Genomic DNA, 27,135 nt, shown 5'->3' with positions numbered 1-27,135 from the left:
GCCCACAAAAATCAGTGCAGATGCTCCATTTTTGCAGGCCCTTATGGTTACAAATGTAATTTATCTGCAGGTATTTATGTGTACCAATATACCTGTGCATAGAGAAACATACCCTTCACTCACAGAAATGCACGGGGTATAATAACCTAATCAGCAATATAAGCGATTTCAGAATTTTTTTTCAGTGAACTCTTAATTTCCAGCCTTTCTGAATCTTATTTTCTTGTGCTTATGAGCATATACACAGATGTGAATGCATACAGAAAAAATGGGAAATATGTACATATATACATACATAAAGAATAGGGAAAATAACATTTTACAATTCCTACTTGTGATTCTGATTTCAAGAGCAATTTAGGAAGGTAAAGTTTTATTAGTGACCACCTCAGCTAACAGAAATTGTATGCAAGGATATGTCTCCCACTTCATCTCAGGTGATTTGTGGAAAACTCTTTATCCATTATTCATACCACTCTAGGAATGGAATCTTTGAAATTCTTGATGTGAACAGAGAAATCCTGTTCCATTTTGCAAAGTTTTTCCGTAAACTGGGGAGGAAAAAGCCTCCCCAGGCTTAGGATTGACCCTAATTCTTGTTTGTAGGGTTAAATACATGTTTTTAAGACAGAAAAGGAAGATTCAGTTTCTGCAGAGCTTTAAACAAAGCAAGCATGAAGATGCAGTCTCTTGACTGAAATAAAGTGAAAATAAAGGAAATTATAATATTAAGGAGAGCAGTTCAAAAGCATGTTAGTATGTTTCTGTGCATGTTGGCAAGGAACACAGCATGCCAGACACTGCAAAAGTGCATGGAAATATAAGAACAAGGTTTAAACAGAAAAATTAGTTAATATTCTTGGTTATAACCAAATCATAATGTTATCTATACTATTTAGATAAAGGTTAATTTCAGAAAATAAATTTAAAATATCCCCTTTCCCAAATAGCAGAGACTCCATATTTGTCCAAAGAATTGCAAAACTTACATAGATGAAAGTAAAATGAAAACAAAACAAACAAACCCCCAAACAATTTACTCACCATAATTGAATTAGGTCGATAATTGTGAGGATAATGCTCAGAGAAGTACTCTGTTCTGTGGTCCAGCCTTTGATGCCCTCCATATTCTCCAGCATCAGAATCAAGAAGGATTTTATACTTGAAGGCAACTGTTAAGGAACTATGCCAATTACCCCTTAAACAGAAAATAAATCATAGCAAAAGATCTAGAAGAACTAGTAGTGGAAGTTATGCAGTAATGGAAGCATGCCGATATATTCAACAAAAACCAAAAATCATATCAAAATCTAAGAATAGAGTGGAAAAACATGCAGAACATATAGAATTCATATGAAATTTTGAACTGAAAACTTAATTTAGCACAGTGACTCCTCTTACAGAAAGTACCTCCCAGTATCTTCTGCAATCTGCCATGAATGATAACTTTATACACTACAGCAGATATGCACAGAACTTCAGGTGATGAACTAGACTAAAAATGTACCACTAAACAAAACAATGCATTTGAATTGCATTTAGGAAGTAATGTAATTGTGACCATCAAAATCTATTGGTATTTAGCAGTATTTTACAGTCTGTCAGAATTTGATCAAGTGTCAATCAGAAAAGTATGCAATTTTACAGAAGAAAACCCCACAACTCCTCTGAGAGTCTTCTGTAAAAGAGCTGGAATTATTATAGCACAGAGGAACAAAAGATGGAATATATTGTAAGAGAAGGCTTTTTAAGAGACAAATATTCTGACTGCAGTTGTTAAAATGGGGTGAATTATTTAACAAAGTGTAGCAATGAGTTGGAATACCTCTAGATACTTAAAAGGAATCAAACAGATTTAGCAAAAAATAAAAGATAAAATAAAGTTAAAACTTTACAAAGTAAATGCAAATCATAAAATAGAAAAAATTGGTACTTTGTTCCAACACTTACTGCTGATGAAAGAAACCGAGTGGTGCTTGTGGGGGTGATAGAGTCTTAAGTGGTGAGGCCATTTTCCTTTTCATAATTCTTGAATTTTACTAAAAAAACTAGCATAATTTCGGGATGAAGGGTATCACTTTTGCTCCTCTCCACACACTGCTAATTTTGAAGTCTAAGGATTCAACCTATGAGTGACAAAAAGTATATGGAGAGTGGCTAAATTTTTTAATGAAGTTAAACACCTTGGCCTGATAAAATTCAGCTCAGTCTATTCCAATGAAGCCATTTAAGCACTCAACACATGCACAAGTACTGAGAGGGAGGGGACCACTGTCCCTTTTAACTTCTGCCAAACATGATTTTTGTTTAAACCACATGCAAATTTTCAGATATGTCAATTCGTGCTGGTTGGTGATTATAAACATAAAATGCAGATTTACTTTGGAGCCAAGATAACAAACCTTGTTAAAAAAAGAGGGAGATATACACACACATATAGCTTAATGAGGCTTCCAACACAGGGGAAAAATTATTTAACAAAATCAAGTGTGGAATCTTAAGGAAGGAAAAGGAGTTCTTTCTGAAATCTTTAAGCCCATTCTGAAATCTTTGTTTTCCATCCTTTCAGCCATGCTCCTTTTGAATAGAGGAAAGAAGGTTTCCATATTGAATTTTCACTGCAGACTGGCCTTGGAATCCAAGCACTATCCTACAGAAAAGCCTAGGCAGTAGTAAAAACATAAAATTGGAAACTTATGAATGGTTTGTCCATTAACATTCAAAGTTTTACCTCCAATCAGAAAACTAGAGACAGCTGACCTAGATGTTGATTGTTCATCTACCTCCAGACTGAAGCAAATTAGGCAGAAATAATTTGTTAGTTCAAGCTTATTTTCTCATGAAAAGGTTTCTGAAAGAGCATAATTTATGAAGTAAAATTCCAGTATAAGCACAGAAATGTTTTTCTTTTTCCTTCACATAATGACTCAGAAATTGGGCAATAGGATATGCCACTCTGATACTTACAGACACTCGGAGTGCTGCAAAACTCCTTCTTCTCCCATGCAGATCAAAGAGGCATTCCCACATTAGTATGCTGTATTTCTTATTCACACCTATTAACCTTAAGTATCAACCACCTTGATGGAATTCAGCATTTGACTGATCCTAAATTAAATCCTTTGTCTCGGCCTGCCAGGATTCTACCGGCAGGGACAGTTACACAACCACACTTCAAAGGGGCGTCTTTGCCTTCAGCAATCACATGCCAGTGACTCATTTAAATGACCTTACTTGCTCATTAGAAGCTCTAGATGCACATTGTAAATGTCAGAGAGCTTGAATTAATGTGGAGATTTTTACAAAAAAAAGTGTATTTTTGCAGCATTTGATGACAATATTTGTGATTCCTCAAGTTAAATCTAGCTATTTGCTTATGGATGACTCTGGCTTCAAATCACAGAACATCCTGAGTTGGAAGAGAGCCACTAGGATCCAAGTCCAGCACAGAACAGCCCCAAGAATGACATGTGCCTGAAAGCACTGTCCAAATGCTCCTGATCTCTGTCACATTTGGTGCTGTGATCACTGCCTTGGGGAGGCTGTTCCAGTGCCCAACCACCCACTGGGTAAAGAACCTTTCCTAGTATCTAACCTAAACCTGACACAGCTTCATACCCTCCCCTCAGGTCCTGTCACTGGTCACCAGGGCAAAAAGATGAGTACCTGAATGTCCTTATGAACCCTAAATTCATGACACTCTGCTATTCAACCACTCTGGGACTATAATGCTTTGATACCTGCTATGCAAAAATAGCAATATGTGAAACAAAGAAAGCACTGTTTCCCATGACATCTTTTTTCTGCTTGAGCAGTATATGACAACATGAAATATCAAAATACAGATAAGTCAGCAGCAATTTATACTGCTCAACATTCACAGACTCTCATGCTCACATATAAAATTAAGGACCCATTCCTTGAATACCTCACACCAAAGTACAGTATCTTACAAGAACAAATTGTAGAACAGAGCAAGGAAAATAAGTCAAGAGAGAAGACTGAAGCATAAGGAGGAAGGAAAAACTGACCACAAACTGTGACTTCTCATACAGACATGGACCAGCTGAATGCCCACAGAAAGACTTTCCAAAAGCAGGTGGGACCAGCACAATTGTAATGTTTGCTGACTACACCTTCTCATATAAAAGTAGAACTGGGGTTGTTACGCCAACAGCCTACATACAGAAGAGTTGAAAGAAGAATGACATTTTCAGTGAGTTCAGAACAGAGGAATGCCTACAAAAATGCAGGCCAGGCAGTAAACTCTGTACCTTTCAACATAGCTGGTAACATATCTGAGAAGCTGTGTAAAAACCAGCTTAGAGAGATATATCACTACAATATATGGACAGACCAAAGCCATCCATTTTATAAAGGCACATTCAATGACATGTGTTAGGTGCAGTCATTCATCTAGTTCAATGCACGAAACTAACTTTAACCTAAGTATTGAAAGGATCATCCCATTTCCCACAATTCCCAATATAATTCAGAAAAATGTTTAATTAAAACAATTTGATCAATACATTATTGCAGTTTGTCTCTTCCGGCTTTTAACAGCAAAGGATATCAAACTGAGAATCCATTAATTTATTAAAAGAAACAAACAGACTAACAACAAACTTTCGCTTTTAGGTACTTCCTCTGCACATCTAAATTTCAAAAGGATCGTAAATAACTCCTTTTCAAGTGGAGAAATTGTTCTGAAGATTTAATATAATGTTACCATATGTCCTAATAATAGGACATCATTTATTGAAGTCTTAGGTTAAAAGCATTCATTAAAAAACTATACATAAAATTCATGGTTCTAATTGCAGAAGAAGAGTTAGGGAGAAACCTTAGCCAACATGAAAACACCCCAAAGTATTTAAAGAAAATAGATAAGGAAATTCCTCTAGATATTAAATAGCTCCTTACTCTTCTCTGGTGAGCTCCCCCTGCCACAGAGTACTGTGCACAGCTCTGGGATCCTCAGGACACGAAATTTCATGATTGAATTAAAGCAACCAAAACATGGAATTACCCTGAATGGCTGATAAATAAGGAAGAGGCAAAAACTGGAACTGCAGAGCTTTAACCTGACACAGCAAGAGTCACAGACTAGGCTGAGTTTGTCAAAGGACTTGAAAGAAACTGAATTTGGGCAACTAAAACTCCCCCAGAAAATCAGCATTAATTTTTGGAGCCTCTAAGAATTTGGACACAAATGCAAAATCAATTACTCGAGTCATCATTTACCGCTCAGCTGATCTCAGAGCACATTCTCAGTCCACTCAAGTTTTAAAGTACAAATGTACAAATACAAACTGCCTGATGAAGGTTTTCACTAATGCACATTCCTGTGTGACTCCATGCAGCATTATCCCACTGTGGTGGCTTTCTGCTGTGTTATTAAGAAGTAAGAGTTCCTTGCTTTCTCATTCCTCAACAGAATTTCAAAAAACAGCTTCACAAGTCTTTAAATTGCATTTTTTACTTTTGCTTTCTACAAAAGTATCTCTCCTGAAGAAGACTAATTTATAGATTATTTTTTTGGTGTACACAAAGAATTAAAGCAATGTTATATTGGTGACAAATTAGTGATTTCTTGCCTTTCAACTACAGGTAGGATTCATATTAGGAAAAAAAGACATAAAATCAGCTTTCAATTTCTAAAACTTTTCCTCACAAACAGAACAGTAAAGAAAAGGATATTTTCCTGGAGTTTCAATACCCACTCTGTAGTCCACATAACTTTGGTATGGATGGAAGTTGAAAATAAAAATAAGACCTGCTCTCTCAAATGCTATGACCTTATTGGATTCATGCTTTTCACTCACATAGGCCTAGGGGGAAAAGAAAAAAAAAACAACACTTTAAAAAGATTTAATTTCTAATGAATGAAAAAAAAAAAAAACCCAAGAAAAACCCCACTGCTTCTGTACCTCATTTCAAGTAATACAGGTAAATACTCAAGGAACAGAACTAAAGGCATTAAAATGTGCAAACTGAAATTGTTTATCTATGAAATTTAATATAAAATTTTTTGATTACTAAGCCGTAGCTTACTTTTCACAAGGCAACATAAAATTCCAGAGGTAGAAGCCTGTTCAGCATAGAGCACTTGAAAAATACTTGCTCAAAATTGGTAATACGGTCTTTTCATCACACTTTCCTTTAGTAAAAAATGGATTCCTTTTGGTAGCCTATTTGTTATAGGGATCTGCATCACATATAGTAATATTAATTCAGAAATTGAAGCACTCAATATGCTTTTTTGTGTGTTTTTTTAGCAATCTCTGTGAGCAACGGCTTTGATAAGCCACAATAAATGGCTGTGCGTACTTTGTTTTATTTGCTAAAGCCAATAATAAATAACTAGGCATCAATTAAAAAAATCTTAAAAGTGTATTATTCTTTAAAGTGGGCTAGAATAAAATAATTAAACACTGAGAAATTATAAAAATTGATCTTTCATAAAAATTACAGTGTGATACAAGTGTAAAAAATGCAAATGCAGAGGCAGCAGGTTGATGACTAGGAGACTATAATTTACACCAGACTTTGCTGAAAGTTTTTCCTCAGAAATGGAGTAATTATTTTTATAAAGTGTAATGTCAGAACAACTTATACTTTTGCAAAGCAATCCTTGGATTGGATTACAGACAATTTTATAGTCTGCTTTATGCAATCCACAGTTACTGAATAAAAACAGGGAAAATAATAGGAAAAGACCTTGTTATGAAGCTAAAATAAGACTGTTTCAGGTTTCTATTATATGTGGAAGGTATTTCAGTGCCATATTTTGACAACTTGAAATATATGGTGAGGCATTACACAGCGCATAACAAAGCACTGTTTGAAATTTCAGCATGCAAATTTGAAAGTGTTGTTACTCTACACATGTACCCAACTGCTGACTAAAACTTATCATTTTGTACACACAGCTTACCTGGGGAGATGCAAGCCAGCCAAATCTTTCCTCCAATTTATTCATATCTCTATCAAAGGCGTTTAGGAATTTATAGCGAAGAAGATCATCCTCAGTAAGATTAAACTGTCTTCTGGCATAGTGGTAGCTCTCATTATTCCCTATTCTGGGGAAGTCAAGCCATTCTGGATGTCCAAATTCATTACCTGCATTTAAAGGCATTAAGGATCTGTGAAATAACATGCTAAGAATACACTAAGCCTGCAAAAGCAAAATATATTAATGTGTGTTTCCTTTCTACAAGTTTTAAATTCCAAAGAATCCACTTCCATACATAAAGCAGTCATTTTATAATTATGTCTCTAATTTTTTAATAGGTCTCTCAGAAATTGCATTTGTATTAGCAGGGTTGCTTGGCCATTAAAACTACAAGAGCAAAATACCCATGGACTCCAGGGGAAGTACAAAGTGATGAGTTATGAACTCCATGTTATTGTGCTTTAAAACTTCCCAAAATTTTTTCTGTGCATGTGCCATTATATCTCAATTTGTTTTTTTTTTATAGCCGTAGCTTCACAAGTCTGCCAGTCTCACCCAAATTATCTAGCCCAAAAAACTACTGACCAGACTTCTCTTGAAGACAAAGAATAGGTTTATTCAAACTTGGATCACATTCAAAAAGAAGCAAACAGGTTAACATTTAGTCAAGAAAAAGTTTAGCATCTCTTATGTAGAATCTCCAACGCAAATCTCAAAGCAAGACCTCATTTGGGACTTAGTAGTTTGAGTGACTTGGATGTATCCAAAGTGTTCTTGATTTACATATTGTCATTATTACAGATTGAGACAACTCCAAATGCACTTAATAATTCTAACTCATGATATAACCCATTGTCCTGCAGACTCTCTGACATTTTGGACTATTCATTTGACACAGGATTAAAGGGTATCAAGTACCTTACAAGTTAAACACTCACTTCAAAGCCCACAACAGTGAAATCATGGCAAACATTTCAGAGATTACATAACACCCACTCACTATAAAACAGAGGCAAAATCATATACCTAGAAATACGTATGGAAAGAACTGAAAGTTAAGAGTTTTTCTACTAAAACAAACAACAACAAAAAAGAATAATAAAAGGATCCTCCCGCTTCCACAAACTGTTACTCAAGTTTTGTCAATGAACTGGAACTTTGTGGGCTGACAGAGGGCAGGGATGCCAAGGGAAGGCAAGAGATTCCTGGCTGGATACCCTGCATGTGCATCCACCACCCATCTGCTGCCCCGTCCAGCCTGCACTGCCTCGCAGGCAGCAGAGACAACTGTGAACTTCAATTTGTGAAATGATTTCTGTAATTCTGTGTTTCATGGGAACAAAGAAATGAACAGAGGACAAAAGAGAAAAGCCTCATATATATTTAGGAGAGTCCTTCAGAGTGGTATCTGCTTTGTAAACGAACTGACAAGTTGTAAATTAAATTTCCTATTCAAAAGCTAAACCACTAAATTTCATATTCAGCTCAAAAATGGAGACAAATATAAAAGAATCAGAATCACAGCAGGACTTACAAAATGACCTTGGAATAATGCTGGACTGAGCTCTTAAACTGTGCTAACAATAAGGTTTGGAAAATGAGGAAAGATATTGCTGCAAAACAGACACAGTATCTAACCAAATTCAATATTCTCTGAAGAGCTAGACAAGGTATTACCTTCCTTCGTGATCTGCACACTATTGAAAAGATGAACTACATGAGATAGCTCAGCTAAAGACAGCAAAAACTATCAGAAAGACAGAGATGACACATATCTTGAATTGATGGGCAAGAAAATCATACCTATTTGTTCAAGAAAGAAACAATGGGAGAAATAAGCAATAGGAGATAGCAAATAAATTAGACTGAACTAGCCCATCATTTCCATAGATTATTTCACTGTAAATAGAGCAGACTTCCTTCAGGTTTATAATGTGTAATGACACTCTCACCTCCACTTGCTTTGCCTATTTCCCCACCACAGTAACGAATGTGGTTCCAATGCTGTTCTGCTGTCTTGGCTTTTTAAAAGAAACAATATAAGTGCAGCAAATACTAAAAGCAGTCTTAATTTCCTAACTATTACTAATGGCTATTGAGAAAAAAAGGGAACTTAGTACAGTGCAGCAATTTGACAAAACACTAAGATACTTTCTGTTCCCAAAAACACAAGCTGAGGTTTAAAGTCTGCATGTTCTTTGACATTCTGTGTCTATGAGCATCTTGTGGAGAATATGCTCCTGAGCCTTTTCTACTAGTTGCTTGACTGTAAAAGGGTCACTTGCTTTCTCTTTATAGGAAGAAAAATAGTTCATAAATTGTAACAGAATGAATACAAGCAGTTTTGGTTATGTTTTTAAACTGTGGTATAGGGAAGATAATGTAACATTTAGGATGCATCTGCTTCTTGCAATGCATTAAGGCCATGCATCCTATAAAAGAACCCACATCTACATGCTGCTTTTTTAATTGCTGTTCTTTCTAGTTTAGCTTCATAACAAACAATAGGATGGACTAGGAAAGAAAAGGCACAGGTGAGCAACACTTGCTGCTAGAGATAACTATCGGTTCACTGAATGTGAAGCATCATCTGCCGCCTTCCCCATGTTACACTGCTCACCTCTGACCAGAATCAGCAACATTCACTTCTATTCTTAGAGGCTTCTACAGTTATCAAGAAGTATAACTGGGATTTATTTTCCTCTAATTAATTTACTGTTTGATGTAAAAGTCTAAACTACAGATTGATAAGAAGCCAGCTGCCACAAATGATGCAAATCAAGACAATGGAACTAATGTGGGGGAGGAAGAGAACAAAGCTGAAATTAACTGGAGTTTTGATTAGAGAAACAAAGACAAATCCTTGAAGTGCAATGCATGCTAATTTTATCTAGGAATTAATTGAAGTTTGCTATTTGCTGCATATTACGCACACTGGACAATTTTATTATGTACAGGATTTCAAGATCGCAATTCCAACAAATAAATTAACTTCCTACTACCATAATTAAAATTTATGTCACCCTTGTTTATGAGGATAGAAATGCATTAACACCACAAAGAAGTCAGGCTGCTGTGAATTCTTTTAAAGTTGATCTGCACAGGTCAATAAAGTTTTCTTCATCTCTTTTCTTTAGACATCTTTAGTAGCAATTCTCCCTGAAAGAATAAGCCTAAGCAGAACTGAAGGCATATTTAAAAGATGGAGCAGGCAGTTTCAAGAGATGTTATTAGGAGTTCTTTGCATTTTGAATTAAATATGATGACACTAAATATTTTAAAAGCAGTTAAAACAAGTAGTTTATTTTATACAACAAAGGTAAGAAGTTTAATTAGGTGCCTAAGGCTAAACAAGGCTTTAAACCATCTAAAACACCACAAAAAGATTCTATTTAAATCTGATGAGCTGGAGACTGGACACATTGGGACAAAATTCCAGCAGTTCCACCTTAAAGTACATCTATCAAAATATGTGCAGTTACAGCAATTTACAGAAGTCAGACAATAAAGTCATCCAGGAGTTGCAACTGCTTTGAATTTTACTTCACTACCTTTGTGAACAATGATGGCAGTACAACAATCTGCAGGCTATAAATAGAATCAATGTAAATCAGATCTAGATAGCATATGGTATTTATCATTACTTCAAACAATAAACACTTCAAACAACGGATCTTCATTTTCCCTACTTGTAAAGCTCTTGGGTGTTAAGTAATTCTCTACTTACTCAATTTAATACCAAATATTCTTCTCAGCATCTTAAAATCTTCTTCTTACTACCAAACCCAAACAATAAACACTATACTGTCTCTGAAAGAGGAGAGAATGAGCCTCACTGCACGCATTCTTATAGTCTTGAAATCCATACAAAAATCAAATAAAGTGAAATTCCAAATAGACTCCTGATACACCTGGATTAGATGATATGAAGACCTTCACATATTTTAATCTTCCAGCATTGGTATTTAATGACATATTGGGTCAGAAAAGACTAACAAATCAGTTCAAGTAAACAATTATATTTTAACTTCTGCATAAAACGTAGGCTAGAGGAAATCTCTAGCATAAGGCAATGGTAGAGAGGGCAATCGGTAAAGACAGTAAAGTGAAAATAAATGTATTTTTCTCCAATTTTCTGAAAATACCAGATATTTTCTCCTCCCAAGTTTTGAAATATAAAAAATCAGGATAAACACCATATTTGTTTTGCAGCTTGGATCTTCCACATCTCCTAGGGGAGAAGGGAAGAAACATTTAACATTCCCTATATTAAAGGATCAAAGAATGCATCTCCTCTGGGACGACACAGTCATGGGGAAACCAAGGATGCCTCCAATGTATCCAAGACATGGGAAAGGATTGAGTCCTTAAAATGCTTGCCCTAAATCACACAGGGACACAATACTCTGTACAGGGATACAGTTCCTGTTGTTTCTCTCCCACTTCCCATCAAGGGTTGCTCTGTCTTCTCTCATTTCCTACTGATGTTTAAAAGTTGGGAGCTATTGTACCACACCATTTTATAAACACTGATAAAACAGTTCCAGGCTCTTAAAGGAGATAATATGCCAATTGTTCCAACAAAAATTCCAACCATACTAAATGGCACTGTTCAGTTCTCATATTTCAAACCCAGATCTCTCTTTTGCCAGATAAATTACAGAAAAAAACCACCAAACCAAATAAGAAATAAAGAATTCTCTTAAGAAGCACCAATTCTGCATCTCTATTAGGAAGGTCTGGATGGCTGAGAAGACTTCTTACATAGAAGAACAACCAGACACAGGCATAGTAAACAGCATTGCTTATTATTAGTTACTTTCTTTTTCAACAGATCATATGATGGTTATGCCCACATGCTGGTATTTAGCAGAACTCTAGTTACACAGGAAAAAAAGCCCCAAAAAACCATTTATCTGGAATAAATTATTCTTTCATTAAATTATTTGTAATGTTCTATCAAAGGAGTACTCAATAAAATACCAGTGGCCTCACTGACAACAGCATTCAGTTCCTAAGGGCAGATGAACATTTCCCCTTTAACGTTTACTGAGCAGAGCAAGAGTTGCTGCAGATCATACTAACAGGGGAAAAAAAAAAAAAAAAAAAAAAAAAAAAAAGTACCATGAAAAGTTACCTAGGCTAGAAGGGACCTTGAGAGGATAATTATTTTATTAATCTACTCTTAGAAACTTTCAGGCCTGAAAGTTTACATTTTAGGCCTCCTTTCCCAGCATAGAATAATATATGACTGACTTAAAACTTTCTCAACATCCACATAGAGTATTCAAAACAATAAAGTAACACTTAAACTCCTTGTGGTGCTTTTACACTGAAACAGTTCCCATTTTGCTGTTTCCTATTAGCTGCATCCTGGTAAAAAAAAAAGAGACTGACTTTGATACTGTGACATTTCCACCAGGCTCTATGTGACCACGGCACAGTATACATTATTTAGTCAGCCACTTCAAGAGCTCACTAAAATATTTAAGAACAGAAATATTGCAGAACACATTGCAAAGGTTAAAAAAAACCCCCACAACTAAACAGACAAACTACCTCCCCAAATCTAACAAAAAAATACAAATCTATACCAAGAAACTTTTTTAACAGATGATGAAGTCAGAGAAGTTCTAGCTAGATCTTTCAGTTTGGTGCACTGCCAATTATTAACTGGTACCACAACTGACAGGTTAATGGGCTTACAAAGCCAATTTAGAACATGGCTGAAACAGAGAGGTCCAAGAAAGAGGCCAATCTATTTCCTCTGGGATACCCAAAAAATAGCAGTTTAGTTACTGGTAAGAATTTCATTGTCTAATTTTCAAAGAACACAAAGAATTAAGAAAAAAAATGCAAACAGAGGAAAAAGACCACTTACATAGTGTTTGGTGCACAGGAAAGTTAAAGTAAATGAAAAATGAAAGTTTAGTATTATCCTGTTCTTATTCCAGGAACACATTTAATTACTTAAATAACTGTGCATTTGTTAACAGCGCAAAATGAAAAAATTTGATATTAAAATCTGGAATAAACTTCAAACAAAGTAGGGGGGAAAAGGCATTCTAAAATAGATGTCAGCCATCAAAACAGAAGGTACATTGTGAGAAGCCCTGGTTTTCTTGAAACAGTACAAATAAGCCATCAGAGTATACTTCTGGCTGCACCTCTAAACCTCTTCTTACCTAATGTCCTCAAAGGAGTACATTCCCAAGACTCTTCCTGGACTCACATATCACTGCTTTGAAATTAAAGCTTCTTTCTGCCAGCTGCCTCCTGCCCTCCACCTGAGGCTGGTTCAACCCTGCCATGCTGAGAATGTATTTATAAACTTCCAAAAAACATTTGTTTCAGAAAAAAAGCCTTCTCAAGATCCTCACAATTTTAAACAGCTCATGTCTGCCATTGTTTTCAGTGAACCTGGGCACTTATTAAGGTATTTTCAAAACCAGAATTATGTAATTACTTTAAAAGTCTTTGGAAAGGCACAGCATCATATTGCTACACTACTTTTTTTCTCAAAGAAATGGAAAACCCCAAACAGCACCTGGGCACTGTTTCACATTCCTTAAAGAATACAGAGACCCTTGATGGGCTCAGTCTCAAGGCTGTGGCTGCCAACATTAAGACTCCTCTGATGCAGAAAACCAATCAATGGTATTTCTAAGTTGCCATAACAGTTATGCTTCATTTCAGATAAGGAAATGGAGTTATTTGTTTTCTGAAGGTTACATAAGTGATTTGTGAATTTGAAAGGTACAATCTGTGTTTTGTTTGCAGGACTCAGCACTCTTTCAAAGAAACCTGTTACTGTTATGTCTCCTGCTATGAACTTGTATATACACAAATATAAATAAACATAATATTAAAAAAGCAAGAATTGGTGCATTTGTTTCTACACACAATTCTCAACAGCTGAAGTCTTAGGTGGAACTAACACCTAACTAAAGCCATATTTTAGATATATAAGGATATTTACTTAAGAATTAGTTGTCCTTGGCCAAAAAAAACCCCCAATATTCTAAAACCATCATGGAGAGTAAAATTCAATATGCTACTCTCAAAATAAAAGAAAGAGTACAAATTTTCGTATCAACTTCTAAAATTCTCACACAGAAAATTCTGAATGTTAGCAGAGAATTTTACTAGACTGGAAATTGAAAAAAATAGTAAAACGATTCTGAAATTAGCCACACGTCATATTAGATAAGAATCTTTTTACATTGAAATCCTTTCAGGTTCCCAATTCAGCAATTAAACATCATACCAACATATACCAAAGAAGTTTCTGACCACAATTGTATCTTCCAATTAAATACTGTTCAGAGAATAAAGACTGGGAACATACAGATGTATTTTCCAATTGTTCAATTATTATAGAGTTTGACAACACCACTCCAGTGGCGTGCAGTGCTTGGTCAGTACACCCAAACCCATCATTAAGGAGAAAGGCAAATATTGTGATCCAGAATTGCATATTAACGGTGTCTCACAATACAAAACATCTTCCAAATGAGAAGCATTTTTAAAGTCACATTTCTCTTACAGAGAGTCCTCAACAATAATAATTTGTTTCAAGAAACAGACTCACTTTAGTGAGCTAATAAAAAAGCATATCCTTGCCTTCCTACTGTTCAGCAGGGCATTTTCTTTCTACAATTACTTAAATTTCACTACTTAGCTGGAAGACGTTCAAATTTTTATTGCACTTCTACCTTGCAGCAAAAGAATATATGAGACTGATGCTAAATAATCATGCACTGGGGATTCAAGGTCATATGAGGTTAAGGTTTTGGATTTTTTTGTTTGCAGCTTGGTTTTCTGTGGGATTTTTGGTGTTGGTTTGGGTTTCTTTACACAACAGCTGAAAATAAATGCCAAGGACTGACATTGGAAAAGATTGGTAACTACTCTCTTTGGCTTCAGGGCTACTGCTGAAGGATGAATGAAATATGAGCCATCTGTAAAACTCAAACATGCTGGGGAAAATAAAAATACAAAATCCACATTTCACTTTGTTAATAGTTTAAAATAGTCCTGAGAGAAGACTATCAGCCAAATAATCCATTTTTCTATAGTTATTAAAAAAATGTTATAAGGAGATTCACGAAGAGACCTGAACGTGTAGAAAAAGAACTTCGAGTGTGAGCAACAGGCAAAACCAATCTTCTTACCCTGCTACTTTGAAATGCTCACACTAAACCCTTTTGTGAAATCAATACACAGCATGAGCTGTAAGAGTAACTGTGTATAAGATATTATCTTGGGAAAGAGTGATGATAGTTACATCTAGCAGCCAACAAAAAAGTTGGTTTGGTGTTTTCTAGCTCTGTTTAAAGACATACCAAAACCAACAACCCTCATATGGAATGAAGCACAACACAGCATTTTGCATTGCTGTTTGGCATTTCCACTCAAGCCAACACAGCATGATTGCTGGGCTTTGGAAGGAAATTTTACCTAATAACTCAAGGGAAAACATGAGCCTGGTCAAAAAACATCTAACAGACAGATTAAGAATGGTTAGAGAAGAAAGGCATTACCTGGAATAAAAATTAACTGACTATTTAAGCTAGGCAATTACAAGTCTGCCAAAAACCTCCTTGTGAAAATGTGAATATTTTTGAGCAACCTGAGGAGAAAAGAGGAAGCCTCAAGAGTTACAATCTCTCATAAGGCCTATGCCACCTTAAACAGTACATTTACATCATGATTCATTTGCCTTTTGGTTACTGTTAAATAAACAGATTAATCAAGTACCATAACCAGTTTAAACTCTATGAAGTGGAAAAAATTTCCGTACTGTTCCTCTCACAATAATTTGACTCTTTATCTGGGAAGCAAATTAGCTTTAAAATACACTGATATTCCAAAAAACAAAACTGCTGCTTTGCTGTGCATTTCAAAAGCAGTATCCTCAATGGATACTAAATAATTATGCTTGTATAAATATAATTTATGTGTATGTCAGAAGAACGTCCTGTATCAACTTAGTGACTTTTTGCATTCATTGTTTTAGAGTCTTTTGCTTCCCCCAACCCTTCAACTTGTTCATTGTTAGCTTCACAGTTCGGGGCTTTGTTTGCTTGTTTTAGTTGTGTGGGGGATTTTTTTTTTAAGATACTATTGCATAAAAACTGAAAGATTATAAGTGGTTTACATAAAACTCTAACCAGACATTTGAAAGCAATTTTTTCTAAGTCATGTTTGTTTAACATATTTCAAAAATCCTAGCATAATATTCTTTTGGTGACAGCATAATCTGTTGAAAGATCACTGCTCATTAGAGTCAATCATAACAAGGACATCTAAGGCAAGATTACTTGCACTGTTGGTGGGGTTTTTGTTTGTTTGTTGTTTTGGTTTGTTTTCTTTGTGGAAATGGGTATTGAAATTTTCGAGTCTGAGGTTTTTTTTCAGAAAGAATAGCAAGTCAGGGTCTCTAGTACTTTGTCATGCTACAAAAAGGAAAGGTTTCAAGAAGAGTTTCATTTGCCTGATAATCAATTAACATACTTATGAGTATTAGTCTGTATATTAAAGTCCATTGTTCTTGAACAGAAAATGCATGGTCTAAATTGAAATGTCTTGTCTGTAAATGAGATCTATTAATGAAGGTGCACAGAAGGAGTGTATTAATGAGAGAAACCTCTGATGATGTAATTCTGACCTGTTCAAAGCAGTAATTGCCCTGGTCTTCTCTCTCCCTCTTACTAGACTAGGGACCAAATCTTATACAGTTTTCAAAGAGATATTCTGAACTTTTTGCAAGACACAAGGCAAGAATTGCAAGATCAGACTGCACCTGAGAATGTCAAAAACCAGAATTCATTTAGAATCATTAAGATGTGCTGCTTCCACAAAAATACTTAGTCTTGGAATGTTCACTGCATCAGATTTTAAAACGTAGCATAGATTTGCAACTGCCTCAAGCAGACATCATGCATGCACATCTTATATGAAAGGAAGTGTCACAACATCTGTTTTTTAAGCATCTTAAACTTGATCCTTGAGCCATCCTTAATCACATCTGAGAGTATAAGAACAAAAATCAAAAATTAAAATACCATAGCAATACAAAACTCCTATGTTATTAAAATTCTTTTACAACTGTTTACAACCTCAGAAGAGGATAAAGAACGGCTGTAATTAAGAAGCAGCCTCTCAAGAGCATCACCTTCTAATACTAATCTACAATTAGTTATACCAGAATAATTGCTGGTCTTCCAGTATGAGTGGGCACAGGGAGACTGCAACTACAAAGCAGGCTGGGGCAGACCATCACAAATACTCTGATGGCAAAATGGGCTGGATTCACAATGTAAAGACAGTTTTCACTCACCTGTACATTAACCACTGTCAGCACAACTAAAAGCAGGAAAAAGGAGAAAAAAAAAAAAAGGAAAAGAAAATATAGCAACAAATTAAAAAGAAAAATAGCTGGCAACAGTTTTTAAAGCTGAAGAAGCTGAAGCAAAACCATTGCTCAGATAAAAAAGGGAGTTCAAGGAATTGGTACTGATGGTACCTTTGCTGCAAGAAGCAGACTAATTACACAACAACCACCAAAATCCATAGGAACTGAGCACAGTTATGAAGGAAGGTGTTTATTTTTTTTGTTGTTGTTAGTTTCTTGTCATTGTTGTTGTTTTTGTTATGTAAGGAGACAGGAAAAAATAAACCTCATCGTATTGAGAGAACAGTTGTTTGTTGAAATGTAAAATAAAATACAGAATGAAAATAGACTGTAACTGAATGTTACTACAGCCTTTGAAAAAGCAGTTGTGGCCAAAAAAAGCTCTTTCTGCCCATTCTCCTTCCCTTGTACTTCTGAAGAGGACTTGCTTTAAAAATCAGCTTTAAGAGACATCAGAAGAGCCACAATATGCCTTGATGTAAGTGGCATGATTCCACTCCTCCTTCCTTCAGGTAGAAAGACAGGAGAAAAGATTATGGACATTTGCTTCCTAATAACAGGTCATTTGATAAAGACATTTTAAGAGGTATTCAGAGTATTAAAGAGGTATTTAAGAGGTATTAAGAGGTATTCAGAGATGCAATTTGTATTGGATACAATCGTGTCAGTACTCCAGGGAATGCTGTATATTATGGGAAATGTTGTACCCTACCAAAATGCAGCCAAACAAAACTCATATCATCATATATTACTGACACTGCACAACCCTTGTGATTATTGCAAAGGTATCTTGAATTCAAGTATTATGAAAGGGTAAAACATACAGAGTTTGTGTTTTCAAATCTTAAAAATGAGAAAAGATTATGGACATTCGCTTCCTAGTAACAGGTCATTTGATAAAGAGATTTTAAGAGGTATTCAGAGTATCATTGGGCAGAGCTGCTGCTGCCATTTTTTTATTTGGTCTTCAATTTTCAGGATTTAGTGCAGAAAACTTTTCAAATAGCTGGGAAATCCAAGACCCACCAACACACTCCATTTCCTGACAATGGGTACATTATATAGGTAACTCCACACACCTATCAACCCATTCATCAAGAACTCTAGTATGGAGCATGTCACAGGAAAGCGATCCAGTGCTCTTCCTGACTGTCCCTGTGGTGCAGGTGGAAGGAAAAGCTGAATTTTGGATGGTTTGTTCTGGTGGCACCTGAGGAAGGGATGATCCCAAAATCAGATTGGTTATCCGTCTTCACACAGTATTTTTTTTCCAAATAACTTTGGTCAAAAGAGGTTAGGAAGCAAGTAAATAGTTGTAAAAGAATGGTCTAGAACTGTGAACCTTTGAGATTTAACTTCTAAGAAAAAGAGGTTCACCATGAACCATCCCCTCTGTTCATTCCATTATCTCATGCCTCCTTATTTGCATTGGACAGCTAACCCTTCTCTGAAATTCAACAATTTGATATATACACGGAGGCAAACATGACAGCATTCATCTCATGCTCAAAATATATATAAATTAGCATCAAGACCTGAATCAACTGAAGGCATAAAAAAGCTGTGAGCCTTTCAAGACAAAACCTGCTACTAATTTTAGATTTTTCTTGTGACACCAAGTTAATACACAGAAAACAAATTTAGACTGATGAATGAGAAGAGCAGAAATTCTTCCAGATTACATTATGGCTGCTTAAAAAACGATAAAATTTTAATTTATTTTTTAGTTTTGAAATAAGTACTTCTGAACTAGTGTACAAACTAACAAAAGCAATGTCATTTAGGTAGACACGTCTAACATTTTCCTTATCAATGTTTTACTAAAAATATATGTTCAGATGAATTGCTCCTTTCCCTACCCTAAAGTTTCACATAACTGCTGGAATTAATTCTGTATGCACACATTCATTTCTTAAAAAATATTCTTTCCAAAAACAGTGTTTCAATTTACTGAAATATGAATGCATTTAAAGTACTACATTTCATGCTGTCATTGCATTGTACACAAAGAAAAGATACAGCTTTTTTTAGGGGCTGAGATGAAAATATACTGCACATAATTCTTTTTCTGCCTTTAAGACAAAACTTCTTTGTCAAAGGAGAAAGTAAGCTTTGATCTCATGAAAAAATCCCAACCTTCTTCCATGTCTGAAAAGTGTTGTTACAACTGTTTGAGGAAAGCCAAATATGTACAAACACCAAGATGATTCCTCCTTTCCCCCTGCAGCAACGCTGTATGGAAATTCAAAACGACAAAAGCAAAACACAAAACACAGACAAGAAACCATTAGAGATTATTTGCACAAAGACATTTTGAATTGGACACATGAAATTTCTCAGTAATGATTTTTCATTCCTTTGCAGGCTTTTTCTTTAAAAGAAAAGAAAGTTGTTCAAGTGATAAATGCTTTACATGGATCACCTATAAAAAAGGGGAGAAGAATCCTCTGAAACCAGTAAAATTACACCTTTATCTGCAAAAAAATATTTGCCAATGTCATTACTCATTTTTTTTTGTTCCATTTCATTCCTTTACATGGCCACATTATGGTGGTACCTTATTTCAATACTTGTTTTCTTATTTAGATCTTAATGGGAACATTTTATTGTCAGAAAACAACATATCCTTTGAAAACCTGATACGTCATGGTAACAGCAGGAGGGAGGAAAAGAGACAGGGCCCTAACAGGAGCCTGGTAAAAACTTCTCATGTCCCTGAGCCCAGCCTCACAGTATCTCAGACATTGATCACATCATCCCTTTATGAACTGGGAAATGAAAAAAAAAACCACAAACCAAAAACTTACTGAGAGAATATGACATGTACACAGCACCTTTATTAAGATAAATTTTAGTAATTTCTACAAGTCTCTTCTTGTATTTCAGTTTCCAGAGGCAAACAATGAATTTAGTTCTGTATTCTTATGTGCAAACCAAATAGCCTTCCATATAGGAAATAAACCAAAACCACAGTCTTTCAGGCCTACAAATATAAAAGCAACTAGCAAATACAGAAGCGAACTTGGACAATTTATCTGAAAACTTCAATTATGTCCAGGTTGAACTCCACAAAATGACAACTATTTTAAATGAAGAGACTCTCTGCTTCAGATTTAATTAGGACACACCTTTCCAACCCATAAGTAGGAAAGCAGGATATTAATAAATAGCTTACTATATTTCTAAGGCTAGTCACTGACAGAACTTTAACAAGCTTAGTGCATTATTGATTTTTCTGTTTTCTTTTTTTTTTTCTCTCACCAAACAGAAAAATTTCACATACTGATGAAATTTGCACAAATAAGGCAAGTTTTCTTCACATCTGTTGAAATTTATATGTCATTATTCTGGCATGCTTATCAGCCTGTGGGCTTTGAATAGGCATACAATCATTATGGTTGTATGCAAAGTGCACCACCAAACCACATCCTCAAGATAAACACACCCAGGGATGGTGACTCCACCACTTCCCTGGGCAGCCTGCTCCTGTGTCTGACCACCCTTTCAGTAAAGAAACTTTTTAATACTCAATCCAAATTTTCAGTGGAGTAACTTGACAGAATTTCTTCTTATCCTGTCACTTGTTACCTGGCAGAAGAGACCTGGCTACAACCTCCTCTCAGGTGGTTATAGAGAGTGGTAAGGTCACCTCTGAGCCTCCTTTTCTCCAGGCTAAACAAAATGTATTGAAAAATACAGAGTTTTAAAGAATTAACTACTCACATACTCAAGAAGAAATACATAAAAGTTGTTTAAGTACAGCTAAATAGTACACAAGGATAAAAAACCACAGTAACACAAGTGAAGACTGATGGAAATTGAATATACATTCACATAGTATTTTGGTATTTATAAATAACTACTACTTGGACTGTGTTAGCTTATAAGAAAGAAAAAATGTGAGTTATGGAAATCCACCCATGTTCAGACTTCTGCACTTCTCCTTTCAAGCAATATCATGCACAATTCATGACTTGCTAAAATGGTGGCAGCCTCTAGGAACTACAATAAATAACCAGTCATGAAAATAAACAAACAAGAACACGTCAGCTAGAGCCACATTTTTCTTTTGTTTTTAGGAGCTCAAGGTAAATCATGGAAAAGCATGCTGCCAATCCAACAGTGTATATTAATACAAGTTAATTTTTTCCATCAGATATCCTTCTTTTCCCCCAATAATATTTTGAAACAAGACCATACATTTCTCCATTATGAAGATCAAGGTTGTGAGCTTAAGCTGCAAAAGAGCTGATCTATTATACAACCACCCCGATGATCCAGTCTTTCCTGCAGTATTTTGTATTAACAGTTAGCTGGATTAAAAAAAAAAATGAGAGGCTTAAGGGAACTGTTCCATAGTCTAGAGATTGACTCTTACATCAAGAGTGAGTGGATTACTAGATTGCCTTTAAAAAAATCTCTCTAGAAATGCCACTTGAGAAGATATTCTATGAAAATACCTTGCTTGCAGGACTTGCTCTGAAATTCACAAAAATATCTCAATACTTATCCCAACTGAGTAAAAGTTCTAAGCTTCTGGCTGTGAAGACTGCACCAGTACTTTTGGCTTTGTAAATAATCTTTTGCTCCTTAAGACATTAGTCACTTGTCTTGTTATTCCTCCAGCCCTGCAGTTTTATGTAGCACATTATGACAGAAGTAGTGGTTTATATTCAGCAAAGCATCCCAACTCAAAAGGTACCTGTACTATTTGAAAAAGAAAAAAAAAAAACAACTAACAAAACGTTCAAAAAAATCTCCCTTTAACAAAATTAATTTTCTTTTCAGCCAGAAGTATTTTTATTGCGTTGATAAACTCCTTTTCTACTTTACTCCACTATAAATTCCATCAGTATTTAAGATCAGACAGCAGTAAGACATTTTTCTGCTGTGTGGGTGGTGAGATAATGGAGAAGTTGCCCGGAGAAGTTGTGGATGCTCCATCCCTGGAATTATCCAAGGCCAGATTGGATGGAGCTCTGACCAGCCTGGTCTAGTGGAAAGTGTTCTAGCCCACACACAGCAGGACTGTTGGGATTGAAAACATTTAAGATGATCTTTTGGTTGTTTCCCTTCCAACCTACAACATTCTACAATTCCACGGAATTTCAAATTCAAGATCTCGAGAGACATCCAAGAAAGAAGTCAACCTTTATAAAGGATGTTCTTATGCTTTGCTCTGCAGACTTTACCATTTCTCAAAAAAGGCAGAAAATACCTTGTCTCTTCAAAGTCAATGAAAATTTAACTACAATGTTCAAATTCTATTCTAGCAAATTCCTCTGTGTTAGATTGATGGCCTCAAAAAATTAGGACAATGAGAAGATTCTAAGCTAATAACATCTTGTGAAAATAAGCTCTTGAACAAATAAAGACGTCTTTTTTTTTATTCCAATGTCATCAGACAGTGTTATCTCAGCTTAAGCTACATTGATTTGGGGAATTAATGACACTACTGAGATGAAATAATTTCAAATTACCTCAACTGCATGCATTAAAATCCAAATTGGAATCTATGCCTAAGGACCTAATACGCCAGACTTTTGCAAATACAAAATGTGCCCTGCACAGTCATGTCTCAAACCAACAACTCCTTACTGAGTAACACATGGGGTTTGACTCTATTTGGCTCTGCACTGCCCAGAGAAACCAGCCTGAGAAAGAGCAATGTACCGCCAAAGGTAGGCTGAGATTAACAGAGCCCTCTGCATGCTCCTACATCAGCTCACTAGCGCCTGATGTCGCTAAATTACTTGATTTGGATCACCTTTCTCTACCTCTTTAAAAGCCAGCCTAGGAAGTAGCATCAGGAAGACATTTTTTGCTCTTTGGTAGATGGCTTTGGAGAAAATAGTTATATTTTTCTCTCAGCCCTTTCCAGACTAGTGAGTACAGACAGACTGGAAAAAGGAGAAGTAAAACACAGCTGGGAGTGGTAAGAAGCTGCTGCTGCTTCTTTTCAGCATTGGGGGTTTTGAAATAAGGAACTTAAAACAAGTACTGATAAATTATCATCATCTAAATTGCATGTAACACAGTGAGCAGTAGGGAGGAAAGACAAAAGCTTTAACATCCACATCACATTTATCCCTGCTTGAATGGGTATGCTTACCCTTTTTTCCTGCTCCTAGAACACAAAATTCTTGCACAGATTTAGTTTTTTAACAGGCACACCACTTCTGTAGACACCTGGCATTCAGGAAATGAATGACCTCCTGCAGTAAGCATTTCATTAGTGACACTGACAAACTCAGAAATCAACTTTACTCATCTGTTCTGTGACATGGCAGAGGCCAAGTTCTGCATGAAAACTGTATCTGATTACATGAGGTTACTGTAGAAGGTACAACCAAGAGAAACCCCCCAAAAAGTTTACTCTCTCTCTAAACATAAATTCTAATGGAGACCTGAATGCTGGACTTCATTTTTATCCATAGTTCAAGTTAGTATTTACTTGAAAACCTGAAAATATTTTTAATTTTCTTTAAGTTTTGCATTGTGTCTTTCAAACAGGGACACAGAGCACTAGAAGTAGAAGTCTGAGCAAACTCATCCCAAAAAGGCATTTTACATACCTTACAATGGAAAGGCTCTTCTGAAGCATTAATGATTACCAAATTGTTCATAGACTGAACCAAACTTTATGAAATTTTTAAAAGTCACTAATATGTAACAGTTTAAAGCACTTCAAATGTATATAAAAAGATATTGAAAGCATTTTGTTTGAATCCAAATTAACCACAGCAAAGGAAGTGTAAGATGGCTGTGTTTAATTGCTTAAACAATTAATCATATGCAAAGTAATGCTTACACACATGTAGATAGAAAAAATTGCGTATGTGCACATAAAATATTTCTATATATTATAAAATTTTAAAAACTTAGCATAGTTTCATACTACCTGGCAAAAATATTCGGTCTTTTACTCAAATCTTAATTTTGGACCATGTCTAATGTTTAATCAAAACAGATTCTTATGTACAAAACCATGTATTTACATGCACAACTTCCCAGAAATTTCAGACATGTTTTCAAGACAGAGCTTTTACAAGGGCGTTTACATTCTGAATTAAAAAAGAAATAAAACCCAAAAGTGAGGTAAATCTGTTGATTTTAAACTTATTTTAACTTAAGGTGAAGAGAATGAAAACAAAATATACTTTAGTCTTTGGATCCATCTGTAATTATTTTTTTGCATAAAAGACACCTAAGTAAAACTCATCAATGTCATGTGTAAATAGTTTAATTATAATTTATTGCAAAGAAATTCTGAATCTTATAGCTGTGGAGAGAAAAATAACAAACAACTATGAGAGAATAACAGGCATGTCCTGTAAAGTCAGAAATCCAGGAGTGAAAAAAGCTTAGCATAATGATATGAGTCTGTCGTAATTTCTGAATATTTCAAAAATTTCATTTTTGAACAAATGAAAAGAGAAATTCCTCTAAAAACCTATATACTATACCTAAAAAGTTATAGTACGTAATATAGTTATAATATATAGTGTAGAGTTATATAAAATTATAATATATAGAGGCCTATATTCTGTGTTCTTGAAAACAACAAATAAAGCAACAATAATGGGGAAATGGAGGCTGTCATACAATAGAAATATAACTCTTATAACTTAAAGATTTATTTTGCAACTTTGTTCATTATTCTTTTGCAAGCCCTCACATCAAATCCAGCATTATATTTGCAGATAAGACTGCATGCACTCACACAGTGATAGTGGAGATGTCACAGGTCTCAACTGTGACATCTTTACAAATCATACAATACGCAAGGCAACTGAAGGAGCCCCAGGAATAAAGTCTGAGACACATGCAGAAATTTCAACAACAGTATCCCATGGCTAAATTATGCTACTAAGAATAATTATAAACAAAATAATTAAAATTTAAAGGATAGTAGTCCCATCCTCAAAAAAAACAAAACACCCAACACCTTGTAAGTGATGCAGAATGTCAGAATGCCTTGATATACCATAAATCTTCTCCACTGGTAATGCAGTTACAGCCAATACCCAGCAGATGTGGGTACAAACTAAGGAAATACGAGCATTACTCTGAGAGAAAAACAAAGCACCACTCGTGCCAGCTACCTTGATTAAGGCTATTCCCCCTAAAATCCTACCTGGATTTCACTCCATGAACACAGCTGCAGCAACTGCTGGTTCTCAAGCAATTCTGAGGATGCTGCTGACTGTGAAGGTTTCTGTTTCAAGGTTTCTGCCTTGAGAGGCCACACTGTGGACAGGGATGCACCACCACATATAGACTGCTGCCTCTAACAGTTTTATTTATGTATTTAAATAACATACACACATGTATACTGCTTTATTCCCTACACTTTCAAGGAGGGTGTACAGTCAATCCCCAAAACAAATTCCCAATATTGGGAAATACTTAATTTGTGAAGAGTAGTGGGATAAGGCAGGTCTGTGTGCATGATTTAGTTTTGAATTATGAGACAACCTCTCTCTTTAATTGTTTTTCTCCCAGTCACTCTAATGTGTTTTGAGCAAGGGCAGAAATGAAGTTGCCTTCAATCAACTCTAAATGAATAAATATTAACAGTTTGCACCTCTAGACCTTGCAGAAGAGACTGTCAAAGTGATTTATGAAGCCTAATATATAAATTTGGATTCTTCCCACTGCCTCTGCCCAACCCAAGTTGTGAGTGGGGTTGCATATGGGCTATCATGCTACAAAGTTGTAGGTGGTTTATCACTAGGTCTCAGAGAACCTGTAGGTGAGATTTCAGATTACACCCTTGCTTTCTGCTTTAAAGTGAACATAATTGTTTTCTGTCAGGCTGCCATGGAATTAAAACACCTGCTGGAACTGGCAGTACATTTGTCACCTATCCTAGGCAGGCACATCAAGAAGGATGACTTCAAACTACCCGTCCTAAAGCTGCAGTCTGTACCAAGGTGACAGAGGAGCTGACTGAAGTTGGTGAATTTGAAGAGCATATGCTTTCCCCCAAGACCACTCTTTAGATGATGGCCAAAAAAGTCACCCCGTAACCAGTGCACAAATTTAAGATGCATAAGAAAGTGAATAGAGAAAAATATCAAAATGCAACATGTGCCAAAGAGAACCAAACTCCCTTAAGTTTAAGCTAAATATCCTGTTCTTGATAACAATTTCTTTTTCATTTAGAATAGCTAGCAATAAAAATAGCAGTCTGGATTTTGTTTAAACTATCATTCCTATTTATATTGTCAGTTATGCTGCACCATTTTTATTTCAGGTTTTAATGAATATTATTAAAGAAAATGGTACACACCTTTCTCACACTGATATTATGGGTGCGACTGATACAGTTTTTCTTGTTTGTCAATATTTTTTCAAGAGCCTGCTGTTATGAAATTCCTTAGTTTAAAACTAAGTTTCTGAAAAAATAGCTAAGTCTCTCTCTCTAAAATACTCCAAGGAATAGATGATGCATGTCATTTTACTGAAGACGTAGATAAAAACTGCTGTGTAAATTAACTAACAAGTAGGGAAGAGGAAACCTAACAGACAAATTAGACAGTAGTGAAACAGGTGAATGTCCACCCAAACAGTAACATTTTCAGTCAATGTTCATGATAACAAAAAATGTTCTAGTTATTTCAAATAACTTCCTAGCTATATACATATATATAGTCTCGGAAATTGTTTTTCAGGGAGTGAAACTTGGTCTCTGGAGTCTTAATTAAGAGTTGTTTTACTACAGGAGAGTAATGAAAAATAGTGCTAGAGGTTCATGTAG

General features: G+C 35.4%; 1 protein-coding gene across 3 annotated transcripts in view; it reads right to left on the bottom strand.

Moving 5' to 3' along the window:
* Nucleotides 1–27,135, bottom strand: part of GBE1 (1,4-alpha-glucan branching enzyme 1) — a 137,130-nt gene that overhangs the window by 10,577 nt on the left and 99,418 nt on the right. For all 3 annotated transcript variants that reach the window (XR_009276006.1, XM_058825322.1, XM_058825323.1), the window contains exons 13-15: nucleotides 6,938–7,122; nucleotides 5,703–5,831; nucleotides 1,045–1,164 (exon numbers count right to left, since the gene is read on the bottom strand). Coding sequence is in view for 2 of the 3 variants with exons in the window: in XM_058825322.1 (XP_058681305.1) it covers nucleotides 1,045–1,164; nucleotides 5,703–5,831; nucleotides 6,938–7,122 (434 nt within the window). In the remaining variant the exon portion in view is untranslated. The remainder of the gene's footprint in view (nucleotides 1–1,044; nucleotides 1,165–5,702; nucleotides 5,832–6,937; nucleotides 7,123–27,135) is intronic.

The sequence above is a fragment of the Ammospiza caudacuta genome, chromosome 2, assembly GCF_027887145.1.
Source record: "Ammospiza caudacuta isolate bAmmCau1 chromosome 2, bAmmCau1.pri, whole genome shotgun sequence".
Taxonomy (NCBI): domain Eukaryota; kingdom Metazoa; phylum Chordata; class Aves; order Passeriformes; family Passerellidae; genus Ammospiza; species Ammospiza caudacuta.
This window is presented reverse-complemented; position numbering and strand designations above follow the sequence as displayed.